At 36.0% G+C, this 22892-nt stretch overlaps 6 protein-coding genes and 1 pseudogene across 9 annotated transcripts; 1 reads left to right on the forward strand and 6 right to left on the reverse strand.

Annotated features, from left to right (window-relative positions):
• Positions 1-199: 199 nt before the first annotated feature.
• Positions 200-1887, reverse strand: LOC110408809 (uncharacterized). Of its 3 annotated transcripts, none has more exons than XM_021417902.1 (3): positions 1752-1887; positions 839-1102; positions 200-733 (listed from the first exon to the last, which is right to left on the reverse strand). In XM_021417902.1, exons 2-3 carry the CDS (start codon positions 1077-1079, stop codon positions 495-497), a joined length of 480 nt encoding a protein of 159 aa, XP_021273577.1. In that variant the 5' UTR covers positions 1080-1102; positions 1752-1887; the 3' UTR covers positions 200-494. The 3 variants fall into 3 exon arrangements, with proteins under 3 accessions (XP_021273577.1, XP_021273586.1, XP_021273595.1); XM_021417911.1 differs by lacking the exon at positions 1752-1887 and adding an exon at positions 1704-1722; XM_021417920.2 differs by lacking the exon at positions 1752-1887 and adding an exon at positions 1245-1670.
• Positions 1888-2324: 437 nt separating this feature from the next.
• On the reverse strand, positions 2325-5510 carry LOC110408800 (F-box family protein). Its single transcript, XM_021417890.2, has 9 exons — positions 5323-5510; positions 4996-5235; positions 4831-4904; positions 4336-4408; positions 3825-3935; positions 3248-3422; positions 3014-3132; positions 2739-2799; positions 2325-2652 (listed from the first exon to the last, which is right to left on the reverse strand). Exons 1-9 carry the CDS (start codon positions 5386-5388, stop codon positions 2582-2584), a joined length of 990 nt encoding a protein of 329 aa, XP_021273565.1. The 5' UTR covers positions 5389-5510; the 3' UTR covers positions 2325-2581.
• Positions 5511-6076: 566 nt separating this feature from the next.
• Positions 6077-9046, reverse strand: LOC110413942 (coatomer subunit zeta-1-like). Its single transcript, XM_021424976.2, has 6 exons — positions 8822-9046; positions 8153-8312; positions 7579-7726; positions 7395-7472; positions 6670-6754; positions 6077-6510 (listed from the first exon to the last, which is right to left on the reverse strand). Exons 1-6 carry the CDS (start codon positions 8975-8977, stop codon positions 6451-6453), a joined length of 687 nt encoding a protein of 228 aa, XP_021280651.1. The 5' UTR covers positions 8978-9046; the 3' UTR covers positions 6077-6450.
• Positions 9047-10890: 1844 nt separating this feature from the next.
• On the forward strand, positions 10891-12764 carry LOC110421101 (putative carotenoid cleavage dioxygenase 4, chloroplastic pseudogene; annotated as a pseudogene).
• A 2630-nt stretch (positions 12765-15394) lies between these two features.
• Positions 15395-16923, reverse strand: LOC110416389 (upstream activation factor subunit UAF30-like). Of its 2 annotated transcripts, XM_021428383.1 has the most exons (3): positions 16606-16923; positions 16259-16537; positions 15395-15588 (listed from the first exon to the last, which is right to left on the reverse strand). In XM_021428383.1, exons 1-3 carry the CDS (start codon positions 16606-16608, stop codon positions 15463-15465), a joined length of 408 nt encoding a protein of 135 aa, XP_021284058.1. In that variant the 5' UTR covers positions 16609-16923; the 3' UTR covers positions 15395-15462. The 2 variants fall into 2 exon arrangements, with proteins under 2 accessions (XP_021284058.1, XP_089640674.1); XM_089784548.1 differs by lacking the exon at positions 16606-16923 and having other exon boundaries at positions 16259-16593.
• Positions 16924-17045: 122 nt separating this feature from the next.
• LOC110416394 (uncharacterized) lies at positions 17046-18115 on the reverse strand. Its single transcript, XM_021428397.2, has 2 exons — positions 17771-18115; positions 17046-17502 (listed from the first exon to the last, which is right to left on the reverse strand). The coding sequence occupies exons 1-2, from the start codon at positions 17930-17932 to the stop codon at positions 17377-17379; spliced, it is 288 nt and encodes a 95-aa protein (XP_021284072.1). The 5' UTR covers positions 17933-18115; the 3' UTR covers positions 17046-17376.
• A 234-nt stretch (positions 18116-18349) lies between these two features.
• LOC110416384 (zinc knuckle (CCHC-type) family protein) lies at positions 18350-22448 on the reverse strand. The gene is made up of 8 exons (XM_021428376.2): positions 22242-22448; positions 21420-21685; positions 21270-21332; positions 20979-21133; positions 20742-20867; positions 20158-20359; positions 19659-19773; positions 18350-19562 (listed from the first exon to the last, which is right to left on the reverse strand). Exons 2-8 carry the CDS (start codon positions 21654-21656, stop codon positions 18583-18585), a joined length of 1878 nt encoding a protein of 625 aa, XP_021284051.1. The 5' UTR covers positions 21657-21685; positions 22242-22448; the 3' UTR covers positions 18350-18582.
• Positions 22449-22892: the final 444 nt, after the last annotated feature.

Here is a 22892-nt window from a genome sequence, read left to right on the forward strand (position 1 = left end):
CATTGGTTGATACCTTTTGCTTATCTGTTTTCTCATGATTAATGGGAATCTTATCTTTTCTCGACTACGAGTAAGACACTGTTCAATTTTCTCCACCCGGAATCTTCTCTTATTTTAGAAATCAATTACTATATATTGTATGAGCATTAAACTTCATCTTTGAGGCGCTAGCAGAGGCAACAACCATCTAGGAGAAGTGTGCCAAAGAAAGAATCTGATACAAACCAAGGGTGCTCCAAAAGGTTGTAATTTTTGGATTTAGAGCATGTAGGAACCATTTCAGGTCCCAACAGCTACCAACCTCGGGCGATCCATCAGTTTCATGTACAAACATATGATAAAAGCCATAAATGATAAATAAGTGCTTTCTTATGTCCGACTCAGCCAACAGTGTTTTGGAAATGTAAACCAATGGCAAACAAAGGTTATTCATAAAAACCATAACTTGAGATCCTGGGAGCCAAGTCACTACATTCAGTTGACAACCAGGTATATCACTTCCACTTCTTGAATTTGCCTCCAAATAATCCATGCTTTCCATGCTTATGCTTCCCATGCTTAAATTTGCCATGCTTCCCATGCTTGAATTTGCCACCATGATGCTTAAACTTTCCATGGTGTGCATAACCACCATGATGACCACCATGAACACCATGGGCCACGTGGTGAGCCCCCATAGCAGCCGCAGCAGCTGCAGCACCACCAGCAATCATTGCCCCAAGGCCACCGTGCCCTAAAGATAAGAGTCAGGAATACAAGATCAGCTAATTATTGGAACGGATGATTCTCATATTATAGCTCATGAGGTAGAGGTATAGGATAACCTTGGGAACTTTACCTGAATGAGATGCACCAGGATAACCAGATGGAGGGTATCCACCAGGAGGATATCCAGCTGGTGGGTAGCCTTGAGGTGGATAACCTTGCGGGGGGTATCCTGCGTGAGGGGGATATCCTGTAGCAGGGGGATATCCCCCAGGAGGTGGAGGGTATGCACCAGAAGGGTAACCTCCATGACCATGGTGGTGTGAAAAGAGACCCTTGTCATCGTGCTTATGCTTGTCCTTGTCCTTTCCCATGTTTTTTCAACCAAGAATGAGTCCTGTAACACAAATAGCAAAAGCAGTGATGAGAAGACATTTAACGTTTCTGCTTTCTAGAAAGTGAAGACATAATACACTTTGATCAAAATAAGAAAAAGGAAAAACATAATCATAATTATTAGTACATAAATCCCGAATTACCCAACAAGCAAACAAGTCACAAACATTCGCATGGAGGAAAACATGCAATGTCAGGACTCAAGATCAGAACACCATGATCCGACAAACTTGTTCCAGCAAGCGAGAAATTACAAAACTTTCCAAAAAAAAAGTTCCATCTGCAACAAATTTCCCAAACCAAAAGTCGCCATTTTGATCCAATCAAGAACTAGATAAGCAAAAAGGTGTCAATTGGAAGCGATAATACAAAAATTTCCCAAAGAGTTGATGAGAAATTAAACAAATTTTGAGATCTTACGAAAACGGAGCCATGTTCTGGAAATGTTTTCGAATTTTGGTAAGATTAAGGTCCAGGGATGGCGCATGTTAACACAAACGATCACAAAACATGAAACAATGTTTCAGATTACATCAAAACAATAATATACATAAAATAAGAAGCGAACAACTATACGAAAGAAGAACATCTGAGAGACATACGAGCAAGGGTACAAGACAATATTAAAGGGATGAATTGAGCGGTCTTACAGAGAGAGAGAGGGAGAGTTGTACGAACTGCGTCAAATCAAAATTTGGATATATACATTAGATATTTATATCTATCTCCGAATTTGAAGGCGTTCCACGCGTTGCTTTAGCGCGTAATCGACGCGGCTAATTCGCAGGGGCGAACGACACGTGGACTGTAAATCTGCATTTCAAACTTAACGCGGTAGTTCTTGAACCTTATTTTCTTGTTCATTTTGTTCCATGAATGAATTCAATTTTCCTTGCTGTTTTCTTTTATCTGTTTTCCTTTCACTTTCAAAATAAAAAGGAAAGACGTAGTGACCGGGCACTTGTTAAGTAGAAGCCTTTCTATGATTTCATCCCGAAGGTTTTCATCTTTTTTCCTTTAAAAGAAGGAAGCTCAACGAATTTCGTAGCAGCTCGACATTCTCTTTACTTATGAGTTGGGTAATTTTCAGGGACTGGAACCTACTTTTCCAGGGAATAACATAATTTTATGCTCCAACCACGACTATTTCCTGTTTAGTTTATGGGTGGCAATATCAATTGCCTATCATCCATCCCCGGGTAACCATGTGCTAATGCTTTGACTTCAATCGAAATCATGTGCCACTCGCCATGGGCCAAAATATTACAATACAAGATTCAGGGACACGGAGTTTTAATCATACGATATAACCAAGTAATATGATAGCGTAAAACTGAATGGCCTGACTTATATCTAACAGTCGTACAACTGTAGAATCAAGCAAAACCTAAACATTCATAAGCCAGACAGGTGAACATTTGTGGCCTTGTACTAATTTACCCACATAAATACACCCACCTAAAATTAACAAAGATTTGGATCAACAAAACCTCAAAGCAGCTTCCAGCTCCTTTTCATCGTCGCAGTTGTATCCTAATAAGTAAGCTCGTGCTGCCACAGACATCAAAATGAGATATATACAATACAGTAGAATCAGTGAAAGCATTCAAGATTAAGATTCAAGTAATTTCTATTACCAAATCGGCCAGATCCCATGAATGGTTCTGCTTCATCTGTGCCACCACCTTGCTGTTGTTCCTGGCAGTTTGACCAGCACATACAAGTGTTAGGAATCAATAATAAAATCTAAAAAGTGAAGATGATGAACTCGTTTCCTTCCTTATAACAGAAATAGCATAGAAAAGGCTGTCCTTCTGACAGTCGTGAACCAAAATTTCATGACATGTTACTTTAAAATTTTATTGGAAAGCTAGCAAGAAGAACAAATAGCTTAAATAGAACTTCTACTCACAGGATCCAATTCCATTTCGGATGGTGACAGTAACCTATCAAAACAGTGGCCTGATATTGTGCAGACCAAAAGCTCATTGGTGGGGTCCAAAATGACTTCTCGACAAGTATCATCACACACTGGGACAAGAAAAAGCAAAAATAAAAACCATAAATTGAAGTCCCACAATAATTAGGCACGCAGTTGTACACATTAATGTGCAAGAGAAATGCCACTATTGATATCGAGTCCTACCATGAACCTGCCCAGTCTTCTCACAAACAAATACATCTCCAATTTGGTAGTAGGAACATGTTTCTCCAGAACAAGCATGGTCAGCAACAACCTTATCAGTCAGACCCCGACTGCTTTTCCACATAGATACTTGATCAGCAACCGTCTTGTCCAGAATTATTGGGTCATCCTTCACCTTCACAAAGAGAGAAAAAAATGAAAAAGAAGAAGAAAACAGTCAAAAGGACACATTTCAGATTGGATTCTTGTAAGTGGAAAACAGAATTAAGCATCTTCATGCATGTCCTTAAAGGATGAACCAGTTCTTGCATTCAAAAAGAAATATTCTTGCTGCAGAATGACAATGACTTTTAAGGAACGTTTCTCTTTAAATTCATGGAGCCCGCCACGAATTTGACACTACCATGACATGCATAGCTGTCAACAAACATGGAGGGAATTTGAATATATATTACTCAAAAACACATTCTGTAAATAAAAGGACTCCAATAAGCTATCCCTACAATATCCTCAGCACAAGGAACCTAAAACATCTTTTCCTCTTTTAATGGGTCAAAGATCAGTAAAACCATGTTACCTGCGAAGGAAGAGGTGCTTGGCTTCTTTTTGCTGCTTGCATTTGAATGTAATACTCTTTAAATTCAGATGGACAGTTCCTAACAAGTTCAATCATGTCCTCCTCATCACGCTGTAAAGGAAAAACATGTTAATTCATTACATTGAAAATGTCACAAGAAGCATGCAGACCAGCTGATTCGACCTCAAGAAGTATGCGGATAGAAATCTCAATAAGGATTGTTATGCTCAAAGCTGATGTTAGAAAGAAGACGTACCTTTTTGCGCTCAAATTTTAATACAAAAAGTTAATTATGTATGCATATTAAGCCCTCAAAGTTCGAGAACAAAAACTAAAATACCAACAGTGGCATCATAATCATGAGCACAAGTAAAATTATCATGCAAGGAGGCTGTGTGCCCACTAACTTATTACAGGGAGCTTTTACAGGATAAATGAGTTGAGGATGTTAACAAAATACAAATCTAAAACATAAAGGAATCTTAAATTGAGAGGTATAAACCAAAAGTACCTGGATGTAAAGCTTCTTCCAAGCACATTCTCTTATTTTTGTTGGAGGCAACAAACCCCACCTCATACAATACCTATACAAGTTCAAAATTGTTGTTTCAAGTAGCAAAGCCAGGATTTACTGAGAGGAAGGCCAATATGGGATACAAATACATATACCTACATACATAGAGGTGGGGGTTATGCAGCATGCCAAACATAAATGTGAGAAAAAGCATACCTCTAAACCTCTAGAACAATATTCAAAGAAATAATTATATCTGCAAAATTAACTACAACAAACCAGAAAATTAGTAACCCTGACATTCAATACACTCAACAAGGAACTGCACATGCATTTTCCATCACGTAAATTCCATTTTTATGTCTAAGATATTAATCACGCATAATACAGATAACTTGGCCTAGATTTATCAACAATCAACAAAATGTGAAAGAGAAAAAGAAAAAGGAAGAACTTTTGAATATCAGAAACCAAATAGAATAAAACACTCACAGGCGACGCCACAAGGACTCATCAGCTGCCGCGTAATTCAGGAAACTGCATACCAGCGAGCACGATACAAGATCCTGTATATACATATAACAAACACGATATCAAAATTGAGACTTTAGAGAAAAAGAACCACAAAAATGTCAAAGAGCAAATATTGAAAAGGACCTCGGATGAAAGAAATTTGAGGATGTGAGGGAACAACTCAGGAGGAATCTTGCTAAAAGTTCCGCTCTCAATCCTCCGAGGAACACTTATATTGCTGTTGTTCTTCACTTGGCCCGGACCCGAATCCGGATTCGGATTGGAACAAGAAGCCCCCTCTCCTTTGCGTTTTGGTTCCTCTTCCTCATCATCCTTTCCTACGCGCAATCGCTTGGCTTCAGGCTCCTCCGATTCCCTCTCCTCCTAAATCGAGACAATTCAATTTCATCAAATTTCCATCGGAGAAGCATAAAAATTATAGGTAAAGAAAGAGGAGGGGGGGAAGAGAACCTCATCGGAGAGTTCAGATTCGAGGAAGTTTGCCAAGAACTTGTCTTCGTCGTCTGATAAGGTCATGGATCAGATCGGAGGGTGACCCGACTGATAATTCGCCGGCGATTGATGGAGTTTGGCTTTTTTTTTGTTTTTTTCTGAGAAGCCAAACCATTCGTGTTGGATGGATACGAGGATAAGCGCCCCGCAGCACAGACAGGCATGGGTTGTATGGGCCGGGTCTGGGTCGAGCCCACCTGATTCTATGCGTACACAGCGCTTTGTCCGATTACCCGCCGTCAAAATATCTTTTATTTCCCTACAAAAATGAATCCATTTATTAAAAAGAAAAACCAAAATTAATGGACGATAATTTTTTTAAAAAAATAACTCAGCTAGGCCTCGGATTTTCCTTTTTTTTTGGTTAAGTCAAGGTCTTTTAGATATTGCTTAATAGCAATAAAGCATTAAAAAAAATTTAAAAATTAAATTGTGTTTATATTATATTTTTTGGATGTGTTTTTAACTTAACAAAAATATTAACCAAAAGACTCCTTTATTATTAAATGCAATTATATTTCATCACAATGATTTTATAATTTTTTTTCAAAACTATATTATTCCTACATTACGTTTTTTTTATTTTATTTATTTTATAATTAAAAAAAATCGAACAATGCTCTTTACACATAAGGATAATAATAAGCCAAATACTCGAGTACTATTCCTACGTTGGGTTTATTGTTAAAATTTTCTGTAATATACTGAGCAATTTTTGGCACGCAAATGTAACGTTTATAAAGTTCTAGCTCTTTTTTTCACATAAGTTGATCCAAGATAAGAAATATTATTCAGAGATTTATGTTTTGATATTCCCAGCATCAATTTCCTTCCATCTCCATCGCTCTTATTTGCATTTAAATGTTCAAACAAATCACGGTTTACACCAGGAAAAACATGAAAAGAGGAACAAATGCTCCAATCCTTTGGCAAGAACCAGCTAGCATAGCAGCCCCATATGGCACCATCATCCACTCATATTAAGAAAGCAACATTGAAGCAAAATTGGTGCCTACCAGCCAGGTTACAAGAATAGGAAAACTAGAAATGTAACAGGATAAATCTCGTTGCTTCTGCCCTCGATCATCACTTCAGAAGGGATCTTGTTAAATGTTCACGAGCAGTGGCCAATGCTTGACTAATTGTCTGCAAAACATAAAGAAAGCAAATATGGTGGCAATAGTCAATGACATGTAACTAATAACATGGTTCAATGTTTGCCTGCTCATGGAGGAAATGTTGGAAGAATGAAAAAAAAAAGGGGTGATTTAGTGATGTTTGTTCCAAGAACCAAAGTAACAATACCTGCTCAGATAATGGAGCACCCGAATCTATACTATGACTAGCAACCTTCCCCGCAATAACATTTGCATCAGTTTCTAGAACGATGCTGCAAAGGAGAAAAAGAGAGTTAACCAGGACAGAAAATCACTCTCATGGCGTGGAGTTGCTTGCGATGGCTCAGAACCCCAAGGCCCTAAGGATTACCATTTTAGTTGCTGCCAGGAACTCCCAAGAGTCTAAGAGAGGTAGAGCAACTAAGTCCAGAAAGCCTAATTCCATCTCTTGTTTACTTATTTAATTTCAGCCAAGAAGTCCAAATACCTAATGTTTTGTGTAAACTGTTTAGATTTATCTATCTTTTGATAAATGCTTTGCTAGAAGGGCATGTACACCCAAAAAATATAATATAGTTATTGTTAGAAGGGTAAAACGTACAAGATACTGTCTTTTCTTTACTTGTATAATTGTTATTAACCCAATTTATGTGTCTGCAAAACTGTCTTTTTATTCAAATATTAGCAAAAGATCAATAACAACAGTTTCAAGTAGCAATGACAGGCTAATGTTCATTGACTAATCCATTGGATGTTCCTTTTTTTAATTACATTTATTCTTTTAGTAATTGGCAGTATGCCAATGTTTTAAATTCAAGAAATTTTAACTATTACCCAGCAAAAAAAGATAAATTAAGTATTGTGGCAGATATACATAAGTAAACTTTAGCTACAATGAGTCATGTTGCATACCCGGCATCAACAATCTCATCAAGGCATAACAAAATGAGATCTAAGTTCTCCAGCGCCTCTTTCTTGTCCACAGTGCCTCTGGAAGAAGAGAGAGTTAACAAAAGGAGTCAGAATAATTTCTTAGTGACATGACCTAAGCATGTATAAAGAGCTGGTAAACAGTGTAATAAGAGATTCTGAAAACCTTAGGAGAAGGTCAACTGAATCAAAGAAACCTTGAAGAACTGTGGCCAAGATGAGCTCATTTTCATCCTCAGCCCCAGTAACAAAGAAGTGAAGGTCTTGAACAAACTTGTACACAACAATGTGATTCTCAAACATTGCTATCTCCGCTGTAAACAAGGAATCAGCATCATAATTAAGTAGAAACGGTATGAATAAATTAAGCAAGGTCAATCAATGAAATTTATTGTCCTCCCAACCAAAAACAATAAAACAAAGTGCAAAATGATATCTCTCACATAGCTTTTGGTGCCAGAAAAGATTTTATTTTCTTAAAACTGATGAAACTATCAAACCAATAACCTGATCAACTCACCAGTTTCATTTATTCAAATATATCTATTGCCCTTACATAGATAAAGAACATATGGTTATCAATCAACATTAAAAGGGAAGGGACAGATACATGTGCATTATAGTTGGTATACTTGAACAACATGATTATTAGAAAATAGGTAAATAACAGCGCAAAGGAACACATACAGGCACAATAAACACGACACAGAAAGAGGCCTAGAATATTGCAAATTGTTTACCTTCAGTGCGGGCATTTGTCTTTTGAGTCTTGGTAAATATAGATTTCTCAAAAGATTCTTTAGCACTGTTAGTTGGCCAGTCATCGGAATAATATTTAACAGCAACACGTTGCCCTTCGGAATCCAGAAGGAGGACATTTTTAACAGAAGGGCATGACTCCTACAAACAACACCATAAACACAATTAAGGATTGCAAAATGACCCAAATCTTGATCTCCTACCAACTCTAATGTTCTCATAGATAACTCCACCAAGATCTTCTGCTAACAGGAAACAATGCCAATGGGATACAACCGAGATAGAGGAGGTCATACTTTCAGTGCAATGTCAAATTCAAGCCTACAATCATATCTTGGATTTAGTTTCGATTAACATTGTTCTTCACTCTCCAATTTAGTTTCCGTTCAGATTAAAAGAAATTTCTACAATGGATCAAAACAAACAAAAATATATCCACAAAATATATCCGTTAAAAGGAAAAAAATGGATCGGATCCGAGTCCATTGTGCGAAAAGTATAAATTACAAAGTAAATCGATTTCGATCTCTAGTCAAACAGGTTTAGATCTGCAGTGAAATAACTGAAACCAAAGACAGCCAGAAGTAAAACTCTTCAAAAGTTACATCAGAATTACAAAACGACGAGTCTAGTAGAGAAAGGGAGCTGACCATAGTTGATATTTCGGCTAGAATTTCCAGGGAAAAGATCTGATCCGTGCTTGCCTCTGACGGAGATTTAGCAAGCGACGAAGACGGGGCGGGGAGAATGGGAGTCCTAAAAAACAGAAAACAGAAGAGGAATGCCACGACCACCAAAATGTGCATTTGGGACCCAGTTCCTTCTTGGGCCGGCCAACATGTTGAACATGCACAGCCTTTTATGCACCCAAAAATGATTGCGGCCTTTCCTTTTGGGCTCTTGCAGCCAATTTAAAACTATTTTGATTTTTGAGTGCAACCAGCCAATTGCTTCACTTCCCTTATAACTAGCGGGGACCATTTGGGGGAGGAATCATTGCTTTGCTTTTATTCGAGACAATGATACGTAGAAGCAAAGAGTTCTTCATCTCACAAGGTGCTTGAAATTTATAAGCCTAAAACCGGCGGCCTAACCTGTTTGATTACAGGAACAGGACCACTTCTTTTACACATCTATAGATTCAACTTCTTACCCCTTTATAAGCCTAAAGAAGCTAAGAATTAAAGAGGCTGACATGTTTCAATACCGGCTTAGGGGTAAACCCACCAAAGCAGTGGCTTTGGGCCCCAAAATTTTGGTGTACTTCCTAATTTTATTATAATAATAATATAATTAATTACATTAAAAACATACAAAATTAAGATAATTATTAAAATATTTACCTATCTCTCAAGCTTAATAAATATTTACTTTCTCTCCCTTTCACGTATTTATTCTCAATTATTTAACTCATTTTTCATATAAAAATCAAAATAATTAATAAAATAATATTTTTTTTATTTTTTAATTATGTACTTAATAAACTTAAATTTTTTATCGCTTCTTACTTCTTACAATACTATTAATTCCCGGCAATTTTTCCTATTTCCAATCAAGTAATAGTAATTTATATTTAACAATCTTTAATAACTTTTTTTTCTCAATTATTTCCTCTATTTGCAATCACTTAATGGTAATATGTATTTAATGATCTCCAACTATTATTTTTTTTCATATATATTAAATCAATTATCTTTTTTATTCAATTTATAATATTTACTTTTAAATTCTTCTTTCCTCAATCACTTTATCTTTTTTTTACCTTCAATTTTCCTCCAAAAAATGCATAGTAAACTTGTTATATTATTATTTTCATAAAACCGTAAGCCTTATTTGCTGCTTGCAATAAGTATTCAACAATTAGGTATCATTGTTTTAATCTTTGTAGACTTTTTTACTTTAATTTGGAGTTTATATTATATTATTATATTATCTCTATCTTATATGATAGTTGATTTATTAAATAATAAATTTAATTAAAAATTTTAATAATTTTTTTTCAATTTCATTAAAAAAACCTCATCTGAATAATTAACTTTAGACCTTCAAGATTACTGAGCCGCCTCTGGATGTTTAGGGTAATCCCTGGCTAAGCTAAGCTAAGCCAAGTAGGTTCCAATTTGATGTAGAGTTGAGATTACAGGCTAGAAAAAAATGTTGTCTAAATTCATAGAAATACTCACAAAGTAATTAGATATACGTTTATAGATTATAAATTAGCTCAGTTGGCTCACCTAAAAATGTTGAAAATATATATTAACTTTGAAAAGGTTTAAAGTGACTAATTATGTGTATAATATAATTGCTTAATTGTAAATTCACACAGAAATACTGACTTTAAAGTAAAATATAACAAATTAAGATATTTCCTCTTAAAATGACTTGATATATTCAAGATTTTATTTTGTAAATATTTTTCATAGGAACCGAATTTGATTCACACATAGATTAAGTCGTTTTGATTTGTGAGTTTTAACTCTAGGAAACCAAACCAACTTTAATCAAAACGGTTGGGTTGTTAATTTTGGCTGTATTCATAGGTCATTCGTGCCCCGCGGCTCATAGGTAAGCATAACTTGCAAGAGTTCCTTTTTCTCCCTTCGTTGAAATATTGGTGAAGATTCAGTCGTGCCCACTCGGATGATACACAAGTATAAGTTGCAACACTCCTTTTCTCCTTTCATTACAAGTTCCTTATTGTTGTTGCTGATTTGTCAAGAGAAGCGGTAACAATGGACGCTTTCTCCTCCTCCCTCTCAAAACTCGCCCCTCCCACCGTCACACTACCCAATTCCAGAACCATTTCGACACACCCGGGACCATCTCATGCTCCTCACCGCAGCATTTCCTCTGTTAGAATGGAGAGTAAACCTCAAACTTCCACCACCACAACGAGTAAAACAAAGCCCCCGACTTCAAATATCCAAATTCCATCACTAACGGTCTCGTCATCGATTAGAGCAAAGAAAAAGGCAGAAACGACAGTAACGACAAGGATATTTGATACATTAAATGACTTTATCAACAACTCAGTGGACCCTCCTCTCCGCCCCGCATTTGATCCGAGGTTCGTGCTCTCAGGTAACTTTGCTCCAGTTGATGAGCTTCCTCCAACAGATTGTGAGGTGATACAAGGATCCCTTCCGTCATGCCTAGACGGTGCGTACGTACGCAATGGCCCCAATCCACAGTACCAACCTCGTGGCCCTTACCACCTCTTTGACGGTGATGGCATGCTTCACTCCCTTAGAATTTCCCAGGGCAGAGCCACTCTGTGCAGCCGTTTTGTCAAGACTTACAAGTATACCACTGAGCAAAGCATCGGCTCTCCGGTTGTTCCCAGTTTTTTCTCTAGTTTCAGCAGCATGCCTGCTTGTCTGGCCCGTGGTGCGCTCTATGCAGCTAGAGTTATAATTGGTCATTACAATCCTGCCAAGGGCATTGGTCTTGCAAACACTAGTCTGGCCTTGTTCGGCAACCGTCTCTATGCTCTTGGTGAGTCTGATTTGCCATATGCTGTACGCTTGACCCCCAATGGTGATATAGAGACATTGGATCGCCATGATTTTGACGGAAAACTGTTGGCCAACATGACAGCTCATCCCAAGATAGACCCTGACAGTGGGGAGGCCTTTGCTTTCAGATATGGTCTCATACGTCCATTTCTAACTTACTTTAACTTCGACGCAGACGGAAACAAACACTCAGATGTGCCCATACTGTCTATGGCCCGTCCATCTTTCGTCCATGATTTTGCAATTACAAAGAATTATGCCTTATTTCCTGACATACAAATGGAAATAAAGCCCATGAAAATGATTTTAAAAGGAGGTTCTCCTATGATATTAAATCCGGCCAAAGTGCCAAGAATTGGAGTCATCCCTAGGTATGCGAATAATGATTCAGAAATGAGATGGTTTGATATGCCAGGGTTCAACCCCGTGCATGTGGTGAATGCTTGGGAAGAGGACGATGGCAATGCGATAGTTATGTTAGCACCAAATATAATATCAATAGAACATGCCCTGGAGAGATTGGACCTTATCCACGGTATGATGGAGAGAGTGAGAATGGACCTAAAGACAGGGCTGGTAACAAGGCAGCCGATCTCATCAAGAAATCTAGACTTTGCAGTGCTAAACCCAGCATACTTAGCTAAAAAGAACAGGTACGTATACTCTGGCGTAGGTGAGCCGCTGCCAAAAATATCAGGGGTAGTGAAGCTGGATGTGTCCAAAGGAGAGTTCCAGGAGTGCACGGTGGGAAGCAGGATGTACGGTCCAGGGTGCTACGGTGGGGAGCCCTTCTTTGTTGCCAAGGCACCGCAGAATCCAGAGGCGGAGGAGGATGATGGGTTTTTGTTGACGTATGTTCATAATGAAAACACAGGAGAATCAAGATTCTTGGTGATGGATGCAAAGTCACCCAATCTTGACATAGTGGCTACTGTGAAGCTACCCCAACGTATCCCTTACGGCTTCCATGGACTTTTTGTGAAGGAGAGTGAACTCAACAAATTGTAGGGCGACCTTCTCTTCCATTGCTTAATTAATTTGTTGTATATGTTGCATTATAATTAATAATCTCCTTATTAGCAAGTAGTAATGCCCTGGACTTCCTCTCTTTCGGACATAAATATAGAGTATCTGATCTTACGTTTGAAAATATTTCAATCTGGATGAAACAAAAACACACATGCGTAGCAAGTATATTTTCGTGCTACCAGTCTTTGTCCAACCCAAGGATAATTTATCATTTTTGGTATCACCTGAATGGGTGGCTCTTCCTCCCAGCTAGAGTTGTGCCCCCTTGTAAGTTGCCTTGGGAGGTCAGGTGGACAACCTCTTTCCTTATTGCTAACACTTATTCCACTCAAAGAAAGAAGAAAATGCTCAATCTACATCATCAAATCCTATTTTTATTTCAAAATTATGACAAAATTAGGTGATTTTGTGGGTCATTACATTTGTGAATTCTCTCTTAACTAGTATTTTTGCCACATTTCTTATGGGACCAGTTCCTGAACAGACATGGTAGTTCCCGGGCACTTAATCCCTTTAAGGGCAAGCTTGACTCTTTTATTGGTGACAGTTTGTCCAACAGGAGATTTGCTCCGGTTTTTATTACATTTGGAACTTAAGTGGCGTTTGGTACATTACAATGCAATGTGATTACAGGGAAAATAACATTACACTGTTTGGTATGTACGTAAAATAATGATTAAAATGCAGAAAAGATAACATTACAGTATTTGGTTTACAAGTACTTTAGTGAGAATGTAATGTTAATTGTCAAAATTACCCCTAATTATTAAAATAAGTTTAATATATATTATATTTTTTATTATTAATTTTTATATAATATCATATTTCTAAATATATTTTTAATATCATATATTTATTTTTATTTATTTTTATAATATTTTATATATTATTTTTAATATATTTATATTTTATTATTAATTTTTATATAATATCATTCTTTAATATATTTTTAATGTCATATATTTTATTTTTATTTATTATTATAATATTTTTATATTTATTTTTGATATATTTATATTTATATTATTAATTTTATATAATATCATATTTTAAATATATTTTTAATGTCATATATTTATTTTTTATTTATTATTATAATTTTATATATTTTATTTTTATTTCTTTAATATATTTTTATATTATATATTTTATTTTAATTGTTTTTACCTATATTATATATGTTAATTTTTTATATTTTATTATTTTAATTTTATTCTTATATTATATATTTATTTTAATATTTATTTTAATTATAATATTATAAAATATTTTTAATAAGGTAATAAAATTGAAGAGTAAAATTGTCTTTAAGAACATTGCAGAGTGCAATGTAATGTGATTGCATTAGTTTTGGACTGCAATCACATTACATCCATTGCATTGCAATCTTACATTTCAATGATTTGTTACAAAACAAACACTGCAATGTAATTTAATAAGCCACATTACAAGTAATGTGCTTTATATTGCAGTGTACCAAACGGACCCTTAGGTGGCGTTTGGTACATTACAATGCAATGTGATTACAGGTCTAATGTGATTACAAGCAATGTGATTACAGGGAACATACTACGTTTTGGTATGTAAGTAAAATAATGATTAAAATGCAGGGAAGATAACATTGCAGTGTTTGATTTACAAGTACTTTAGTGAGAATGTAATGCTAATTGTCAAAATTACCCTTAATTATTAAAATATAAGTTTAATATATTATTTTTATTATTAATTTTATATAATATCATTTTTAAATATATTTTTAATATCATATATTTTATTTTATTTATTATTATAATATTTTATATTTTATTTTTAATATATTTATATTTTTTATTAATTTTATATAATATCATTTCTTAAATATATTTTTAATATCATATATTTTTAATATATTTATATTTTATTATTAATTTTTATATAATATCATTTCTTAAATATATTTTTAATGTCATATATTTTATTTTTATTTATTATTATAATATTTTATATTTTATTTTTGATATATTTATATTTATATTATTAATTTTTAATATAATCATATTTTAAATATATTTTATGTCATATATTTTATTTTTATTTATTATTTTAATTTTATATATTTTTTTATTTCTTTAATATATTTTTTATATATATATATTTATTTTAATTTGTTTTATCTATATTATATAAATATTAATTTTTTATATTTTATTTTATTTTAATTTTTATTTTATATTATATACTTATTTTAATTATAATATATAAAATATTTTTAATAAGATAATAAAGTTGAAGGGTAAAATTATCTTTAAGAACATTGCAGAGTGCAATGTAATGTGATTGCATTATTTTGGACTGCAATCACATTACTTCCATGGCTGCAATGTGATTGCATTGCAATCTTACATTGCAGTGATTTGTTACAAAATAAACACTGCAATGTAATTTAATAGGTCACATTGCAAGGAATGTGGCTTACATCCCTGATACCAAACGCTACTTTATTGTGTCAGTTTCTCTGCTGTTTTTATGTTTCTTTTTTTACTTTCATCACCACATTGTTCTGTTTTTTAGTGGGAAATGGTTGTCTCTTCTGCTGGGCAGAGCCTCCATGTAAAGAACATTGAATGATTCCAGCTGTTAGCAGCGATTCATAAGGTAACCCAAAATCAGAATATAGAAAACATCTAAGAAAAACCAGGATAACAAAAAAAGTAGTCAGCATCATCATCATCGTTATCATAAAGCTCCAAAAAGGCTAAGCCAAAATATCAATGGGATTTCACGAAATGTGGGGAGAGCAATTTGGTGATCTCAAACATTCCAACACTGTCCTTCCCCGCGAATATCCTCTTCAACTTCTCATCACAAAGAATCTCCCTCTTGTTTTCAGGATTCTAAACAACATCACAGGCAGCATAGTCACATTCAAGAAAAAAACAAAAAAAGGGTAAAGAATGAAGCAAAGAACAAGTACAAGAAACAATTTATGGCATAAGGTCAGACCAAATTCATAGGCAAATCCAAGATTTCTTAGGAACATCAGAATAATGGGACACAAATGCAATTCCCCTCAGGTGGCACTAAAAAGAAAACAGAAATCAACCCTTGCTTTAGTGGAAAAAATAGAAGCCAACTTAAACAGAAATGTATTAGAACTCTACTAGACTTAAAGATCTAAGGACCTTTCTGATTTATATCCATTTGATTATCTATCCTCCCTGATAATCTTTTTACCATCAAGTTCCAGAACAAATTGCAAAAGCTCCTGCTTTTGTAATCGCTTCAAGAATAATCCCTCAAAACTTCATTTTCCTCTTCTACATTTTTCTTCACACCAGATATATAACAAATAGTATCAATCATATTTTCCATTTGAGCGACATGGGTGTACTAGAGAATTCATTTATTCATTTCAGGACAAAGTGATTGAGAATATGGATTCAAACTCCAATGGAAATGAACATGATTAGCATATTCTCTCTAATTTTTTCACCAATAACATGAGAGCTATGGTACCCATAATCTTGGAAGAAACTACTGAAGGAAAAGTAAAGAGCGAAAGACCTGGAGTTTGTGGAGCTTGATGTAACCCCAGATCTTCTTGGCGGCTTCGGTGCGAGAAGATTCGGAGGCTCCGAGGAACTCGCCCAGCTGTGGAGAGACAGGCATCATCCGCATAAGGCCCGCTCCACTTGTATTTGAAGCAGAAGAAGAAGCAAAGGAAGCAGAAGATGCCTTGACCACTGCTATCAGTCCCCTCCCCCTTCCAAATACTCTTGATGTTGCCATCATTGCCACCAATAACCTTTTTTCGTTGCTGCAAGAAAAAGAAAAACCTCCTGCCTAAAACCCTAGTCACTAGTCAGACTCAGAGGGAAAAAAACTTTTGAAAGAGTAAAGCGGAGCCCTACCATGATGAGTGGTTTTTCCTTTTGGGCTAATTGATTTGGACTCTGTTTCAAATTTACAGAAACTCATCTTAGGGCTCAGAGTCGGGCTCAAACACTGGATCCTGGCCTTTTAATGTATGAACAACTAACAGCAGACTGTCAGGAATCTACATTTTTGATTCGCAGCATGTGTGTCCTTTGAATAATTTAATTAGGTGCCCAATGTCCAAACCAAAAATGATCCTTCTCCCCCTGTTTTTGTATCAACCATTGGTTTATTCTTTCAATTTTCATACCTTAACCATGATTTCGTAGATTCATCCATGAAACACAATCAAGTATCAAACAATGGAACCCTAATCGTGCAGCTAGTGCAAGTCGGAAAGCCTAAATCTTTGCCTAATAACATATTTTGTTGCATTCTCATCGTACGATGATCCCCTAAGCTGTTGATAAAAAAATTGCCAAATGTTAAGCTTGTAGCATTAATCTCAGGAATCCCATCCGTTATTGGAATGAGAAAAGCAGCTAAACATCCCTTGTCTTACAGGGAACACGCATGGGGGAATTGCAAGACAGTAATCAGAAACTATGGATGAACAATGTTGTTGCTCGTGACTATAAAAACACCCAAAAGCTTCCGCTGAACAAATGTCTCCAGGTTGTCTAAATGTTCAGCGCCATAAACATCCCAAGAGATGCTGACTTCAAAGTATCTAAACCTTGAAAGTTGAAACTAGCTACACTTAAACTTTTACCAGACATAAACATTCAACCAGGAATTTAGGATGATCAGGCAGAGTTGACAAATTGTGGGGACAACAATTTAGCAATCTCCGGGGTTCCAACTCTGTCTTTGCCATCCAATAAGGCCTTCAATTTCTCCATGCAAAGACCATCCTTCTTCATACCGGGCCCCTGCAAATAATAATAACTAGTCAGTAATATTACTTAAGACCATTCTCAAAGTAGATGAGAGGAACCAATACAGTTTGGGTGTTGAGAAGAAAAAAAAAACAGAAACAGAAACACCCATTCGGGCATTTCAACGAACGCATCATTGTCATGGTTTCAACTTTATTATCTATCCTGTTCATCAATTGCAACAGGTTTTAAGAAATAAGTTGATTATTTTTTAGAAAAGAAAATGAAAAGAAGTAAGGGTTGATGACTGGGGACGGGAGACCTGGCGATTGTTGATTTTGATGAAGGTGGAGATCAATTTGGAAGTGTCGGCGCGAGGAGGCTCAGGAATGCCCAGGAATTTCCCCAACTGAGACGAAGCACTAGGAACTCCCTTCACCTTCATTTTCCCTTTCAGTATGACCCTGCCGGCATTAGCAGCCATCTCGCCTATTTTCGTTTCTTCTTGCTGTGATTGTGATAAATGTCGCTTCACAGTTCACTGCAGCCAAGCCGCAGGGATATGTGCGGTTATTTTTCTACCCATGTTTGGAGAATAAAAATACTTTAAATTTAGAAACAAATATGCACGGCAACAGTAAATTTATTGTTATGTTAATATAAGAAATTTATTTTTCGTATTTATAAGACAAGTTAACTCCACCATGAAAGCTTTCACTAATAATATACCTTTGTCTTTTCATACAATTATTCTCATATTTTAAATGGACCAAATTATTGGGAAAAAAAGAATTTTCAGTCACAACAAATGTTGGGTATGTTTTCCCATTAGAAACTGTTCGTTTTTTATCAAAAGCCACGGATTCACTATAAAGGATTTAAATGCAATATCTCAGAACTGTTGGAAGAATTAAGGTCGCCATGGTTTACGACTTGCAACAACTCCAATGATAGACAAGTGATACATACGTTTTTCATGGAAGTGACTTCATTTCTTATGATTCTAAGTAATAGCTAGCAACAACAGTATAATTTCCCCTCTCTTCACCTTGGTCTCTCTAGCATATGCCAAAAAAAAAGTGGTTAACGGCCAGAGTCTCATTCTGTTGCAAATTTTGGGTGCTTATGGCTGTCTCAATGACGACGACGATGTCTACTTCTGCTGTCTGCATCAAAGTCTGAATCTTCATATTGGCGTGAAGAGGAATGCTTGTGTCGACTCTTTTCACTTTTAACATGTCTATCGGCATCATCTTCAGACGAATGAGGATGCTTATGTCTGCTCCTTTCACTCTTATTACGTGTATCAGTGCCCGAATCTTCCGAGATATAAGGTTTTTGCCTAGTCTTTTTCCAATGCTCTTGCCTACCATGGTCAGAATAATAGGAATGCTTGCTTTTGCTTTTCCTATCATGCCCATCATCATCCTCATATGAATAAGAATGCTTTTGTCCGCTCCTTTTACTCCTGTGGCTATACGCATCCATATGATCTGAGGTATAAGGCTTTTGGGTACTCTTTTTCTTCAAATCATGCCTGCCAGAGTCAGAATCTTCAAATGAATAAGAACGCTTATGTTTGATCTTCCTATGATGCCTATCAAAGTCCTCAGATGAATAAGAGTGCTTTGATCCCCAGCGTTCTTGATCAGAGTCCAAATCTTCAGATATATATGAATGCTTTTCTCTGCTTTCCTTAGTCTTGTATTGCCTGTCAGAGTCAGAGTCTTCAGATGAATAAGAATACTTGTGTTTAGTCTTGTATTGCCTGTCAGAGTCAGAGTCTTCAGATGAATAAGAATACTTGTGTCTTCTCTTTCTCTGATGCCCGTCAAAATCTAAACCGTCAGAAGAGCTTAACTCAGAATAACCCTGCCTCTTCTTCTTCTTCTTCTTCTCCTTCTTCTTCTTGGTTTTCTTCTTCCTCTTTGACCTTCTCTCATCATCATCAGAACGTGAAGGTGAAGGTAATTCATCTTGATCACGAACCTCTAATTCCCTACTACTTGGGGATGACTGCCTCTTCTGTCTACTCTTTCTTGAGGACTTCCTTTTCTTGGGTTTGCAAGAAAAGTTAGTCAGCAAATCAGGGATATTACCCCCAGAAAGGAATCCTGTAATTTAAATAAAAAGGAAAAAGTGGTTACATAGTTAGATTATATGAGCTCAAATTTAAAGCCAAAGAGTCTGCAATAGGAAAAAGAATTCACCTCCATACTCATCAAATATATCCTCAGCAACTATTTGTTGATTGGGATCATCTGGTTGAAATCCACCACGAGGAGGACTCATCCCTGGTTTTTGCTTTAGCTCCCACTTCAGAGGCTGCAAGATGGGAATCCAGGAAAGAACCACAAAAAAAAAGAAAAAACAATCAACAAAGAAACAAATGAGATAACGAAGATTGTTTTTTGCTATCTGCGTATAAACATCTTTCTGAAAATATTTTAACAAATTCCAAGTAGTCTTTTAGTTTTGATATTGTTGAAGTGACAGCTTTTCGCCAGAAAATAGATATTTCAAAATTTTATGCCCTGCTCCTAGAGGCTTTTGCATTGATTTTAAATGCAACAACTACTTTACCCCATAAAAATTACGACAGGAAAGTTCTAAATAGAGCTTAGTACTTGGAGCAATATCATCATGGGAAGATTAAGCTATAATTCCTTTCAATAATTTCAACAGAACCAATATAGAAGTAATACCAACCTCAGTAGGATCCATTTGAGCCATGATAGCAGTCAAGGGGTCATCTCTTTTCAAGCGACTCTCTTCATTTGGCATTATAGCATCCTTCAATGGACACTCACGATCACCACTCTGGTGCCCATAATTCCCACACCTAAGACATTTCACATTACGGACTTCAACACCAAATGGTTTAACCCGTCCAGGAACACCAGTCTCCAGCCTGAAAGCATCATCATCATGTTAACCAAATCAAATAGAATGTTTATTTGCAATATAGCAATGTAACTATGAGATAAATATATTTTGCCCTTATTATAAACTAATTGTTTTTAACATCCCTTAAAAGGATGTAGATTGAACAACGTAATGTGAGTAAGCCAGTTTCATTGCTTATGCATTATACACTCTATCTAATAGTTAAATTTATTTGCACTCCATGCACATGCAAATGGACAATCAAGTAATCAAATCAAATGGTCCGTTTTCCTCATTATAGATCCAATTGTCTTTGGCTTAACAGTCAAGATAGGGTTGTCCTGGTATGCATGTACTATTTCAAACTACCGCTGATTAATATTGCAGAAGCTACCATTGACACACACCGTGGAGCATTTTTAAGGATTTCAAACTCTTCCTCAGTCGGTAAAGGACGCCCAAAAACATCTTTTGGTCTTGGTTTTTTCTTCTCTGTACCGTTAGGATCTTTACCAGGCAAAGATTCAGTCGGCCTGCAAGTTGAAGCTCATCAATTGAGAATGCTATATCCCAAGATTGAAAATATCAGCTTAATTTAAAACAAGGAAAAACATGGCAAGGTTTAAATTTGATAGCAACATTACATTGCAGTTGAAACCACATCGGTAGACTGATCATCGGATATGTTGTTGGGCTCAATCCTTTTCCTCTCATCAGCAATCTCTGCTGCTTTGGCACTTTCAGCATTATAACCAGGCGGACGAACATACATAAAGCTAACAGCTTTCATCATCTCCACCTATGGATTTAATATGGGTTGTTGGGTAATTTAGTCCCCAAAAAAGAAATAGAGATAGAAATTAGTGGAAACCACTTAGTTTAATTTACAACATTAAAGTTTCTTTTCTCCACAGAGAGAGAGAGAGAGAGAAAACCTTTTCCTTCTCTTTCTTGGAAATTAGAGCAGTCTGGCGAAAGAATTCTTGCTCTTGGGCATACTGCATCAAAAACATGTAATCTGTTACTCACTGTAAGGGCAATTGAAAGAGAACATAGATATAAAAAAACAGATTATAGAGAAAAACCTCGCGGGCAACTTCCTCGGCACGGCGCATGCGCTGGGAATGGGTCTGCTCGGCGATCCACTTGCGGCGTTGGTTGGGATAGGAGAGGGGATGCCATGGCTTTTGGTTGAGATAGGAATGGCTCCAAGCGGTCCCTGCCTTTGTCTTGTAATCAACTTCCCCCGAAGAGCAAGGCTTGTTGTCGGAGAACCTCTTGCTCAGCCTTATTCCTCCTCCCTCCTCTCCAATTCCATCCATCCTATGCTTTTTCTTCTCTTAAATTTCTTCTGTTTCCAAAATACAAGTAGTATCAGATTTCTTCCTTCTCTTCTATCTCTATCACCTCCATTCCAAATTTTGTAGTACCAGACTCAAAACTACAGGGAATCGGGAATCCCTTGAGTCGGGCTGGCCCAGCCACTCATATTTGGGCCTAGTAACTTGAAACTGTTTCAATTACAAAAGAGCGTGCTAAAAATCTATACTAGTTTTTTTTTTTTCAGTAAATTACAAACCCAAGTGTTTAATCCGTCGTTTTGTAGTTTTAAAATATTTTGCAATATTTATCAAAGAGTAAACAATTATTTTAGATTATAATCTGAACCCTTTCTAAGAAGTGAATATATTTGTAAAATTTTGGAAAGGAAATAGTCAGAGTTTTGTTAATTGGGAAATGAGTTCTATCCAAAGCAGGCTTCAATTTCAGACAAAATTCATGTTGGAGTTTTTTTTTTTTAATTAGAAGAAGGAGATTCGAAACTTATTTTTTAAATAAAATTAGATATCAATCAAAGAATCAAATATTCGGATGTAAATTCATGTTGGAGTTTAGATGATACCCACTTTGAGCATGTTTCTGATGACAACTCATTAAGCCTGAGATTTTACTTCCAGCTGTTCGTTTAGCGGTAGTGCGAACCCAGAGGTCAGCTCTTACTGCTTGAGTTGATCAGTCCCCCTTTGTGTCAGGCAGGCAAGGAATCCTGCTCAAAAGTTACTTGTTGAAGGGTGCTGGTATTCAAAGATGATTTAATTCTAGTTGTTTTGTTTTGGGGTTAGGTCTGAGGTTAGTACTTCCACATGCTGAAATGAAAGCCACATCATCCATAAAGAATAAAAAGGACAGGACAGAATGCAGATTTCTTTGCCCTTCCTTAACGTTTTCATGGATGATGAATTTTGGCGTGGATACACGATCTTGAAGTAGGAAATGACATGGATTGGGGTGTCATTTCTTGTTTACTTAGTTCTCCACTCATTTTCAGGTGATCTTTTCTTTTCTGTATCCGCACCATGTGGTCCTCTTATCAGTCTAACTTTAATATCAGAAATAAAATTATGCGACTCTCTCTCTCTCTCTCTCTCAGCTAACTTTTTCCCATGGAACTATGACTGACTCCTGATTATCCTGCTGTGATCAGCATAAGTTGTCAAGTCCTCTCTACTTATCCAGCCTAGCATCATCCATTCCTTTTTCTTTCTCATTAAGATGGA

This window comes from Theobroma umbraticum, unplaced genomic scaffold (genome assembly GCF_002168275.2).
Source record: "Theobroma umbraticum cultivar Fairchild unplaced genomic scaffold, ASM216827v3 scaffold_30.0, whole genome shotgun sequence".
NCBI classification, from domain to species: domain Eukaryota; kingdom Viridiplantae; phylum Streptophyta; class Magnoliopsida; order Malvales; family Malvaceae; genus Theobroma; species Theobroma umbraticum.

Excerpts from the sequence above, each read along its gene's own strand:
- LOC110408809 (XM_021417902.1), bottom strand. The coding sequence starts at position 1,079 with ATGGGAAAGGACAAGGACAAGCATAAGCACGATGACAAGGGTCTCTTT. Across the intron at positions 734-838 it reads TCCTGGTGCATCTCATTCAG|GGCACGGTGGCCTTGGGGCA; the intron begins GTAAAGTTCCCA and ends TCTTATCTTTAG.
- LOC110408800 (XM_021417890.2), bottom strand. The coding sequence starts at position 5,388 with ATGACCTTATCAGACGACGAAGACAAGTTCTTGGCAAACTTCCTCGAA. Across the intron at positions 3,423-3,824 it reads AAGCACCTCTTCCTTCGCAG|GTGAAGGATGACCCAATAAT; the intron begins GTAACATGGTTT and ends CTCTTTGTGAAG. Across the intron at positions 3,133-3,247 it reads GAAGACTGGGCAGGTTCATG|TGTGTGATGATACTTGTCGA; the intron begins GTAGGACTCGAT and ends TTCTTGTCCCAG.
- LOC110413942 (XM_021424976.2), bottom strand. The coding sequence starts at position 8,977 with ATGCACATTTTGGTGGTCGTGGCATTCCTCTTCTGTTTTCTGTTTTTT. Across the intron at positions 7,727-8,152 it reads GACAAATGCCCGCACTGAAG|CGGAGATAGCAATGTTTGAG; the intron begins GTAAACAATTTG and ends CCTTGTTTACAG. Across the intron at positions 6,511-6,669 it reads GTGCTCCATTATCTGAGCAG|ACAATTAGTCAAGCATTGGC; the intron begins GTATTGTTACTT and ends TATGTTTTGCAG.
- LOC110416389 (XM_021428383.1), bottom strand. Across the intron at positions 15,589-16,258 it reads TCAAGCTCCACAAACTCCAG|AATCCTGAAAACAAGAGGGA; the intron begins GTCTTTCGCTCT and ends GATGTTGTTTAG.
- LOC110416394 (XM_021428397.2), bottom strand. The coding sequence starts at position 17,932 with ATGGCTGCTAATGCCGGCAGGGTCATACTGAAAGGGAAAATGAAGGTG. Across the intron at positions 17,503-17,770 it reads TCAAAATCAACAATCGCCAG|GGGCCCGGTATGAAGAAGGA; the intron begins GTCTCCCGTCCC and ends TATTATTTGCAG.
- LOC110416384 (XM_021428376.2), bottom strand. The coding sequence starts at position 21,656 with ATGGATGGAATTGGAGAGGAGGGAGGAGGAATAAGGCTGAGCAAGAGG. Across the intron at positions 21,134-21,269 it reads CCAAGAAAGAGAAGGAAAAG|GTGGAGATGATGAAAGCTGT; the intron begins GTTTTCTCTCTC and ends TTAAATCCATAG. Across the intron at positions 20,360-20,741 it reads ATCCTTAAAAATGCTCCACG|GCTGGAGACTGGTGTTCCTG; the intron begins GTGTGTGTCAAT and ends TGATGCTTTCAG.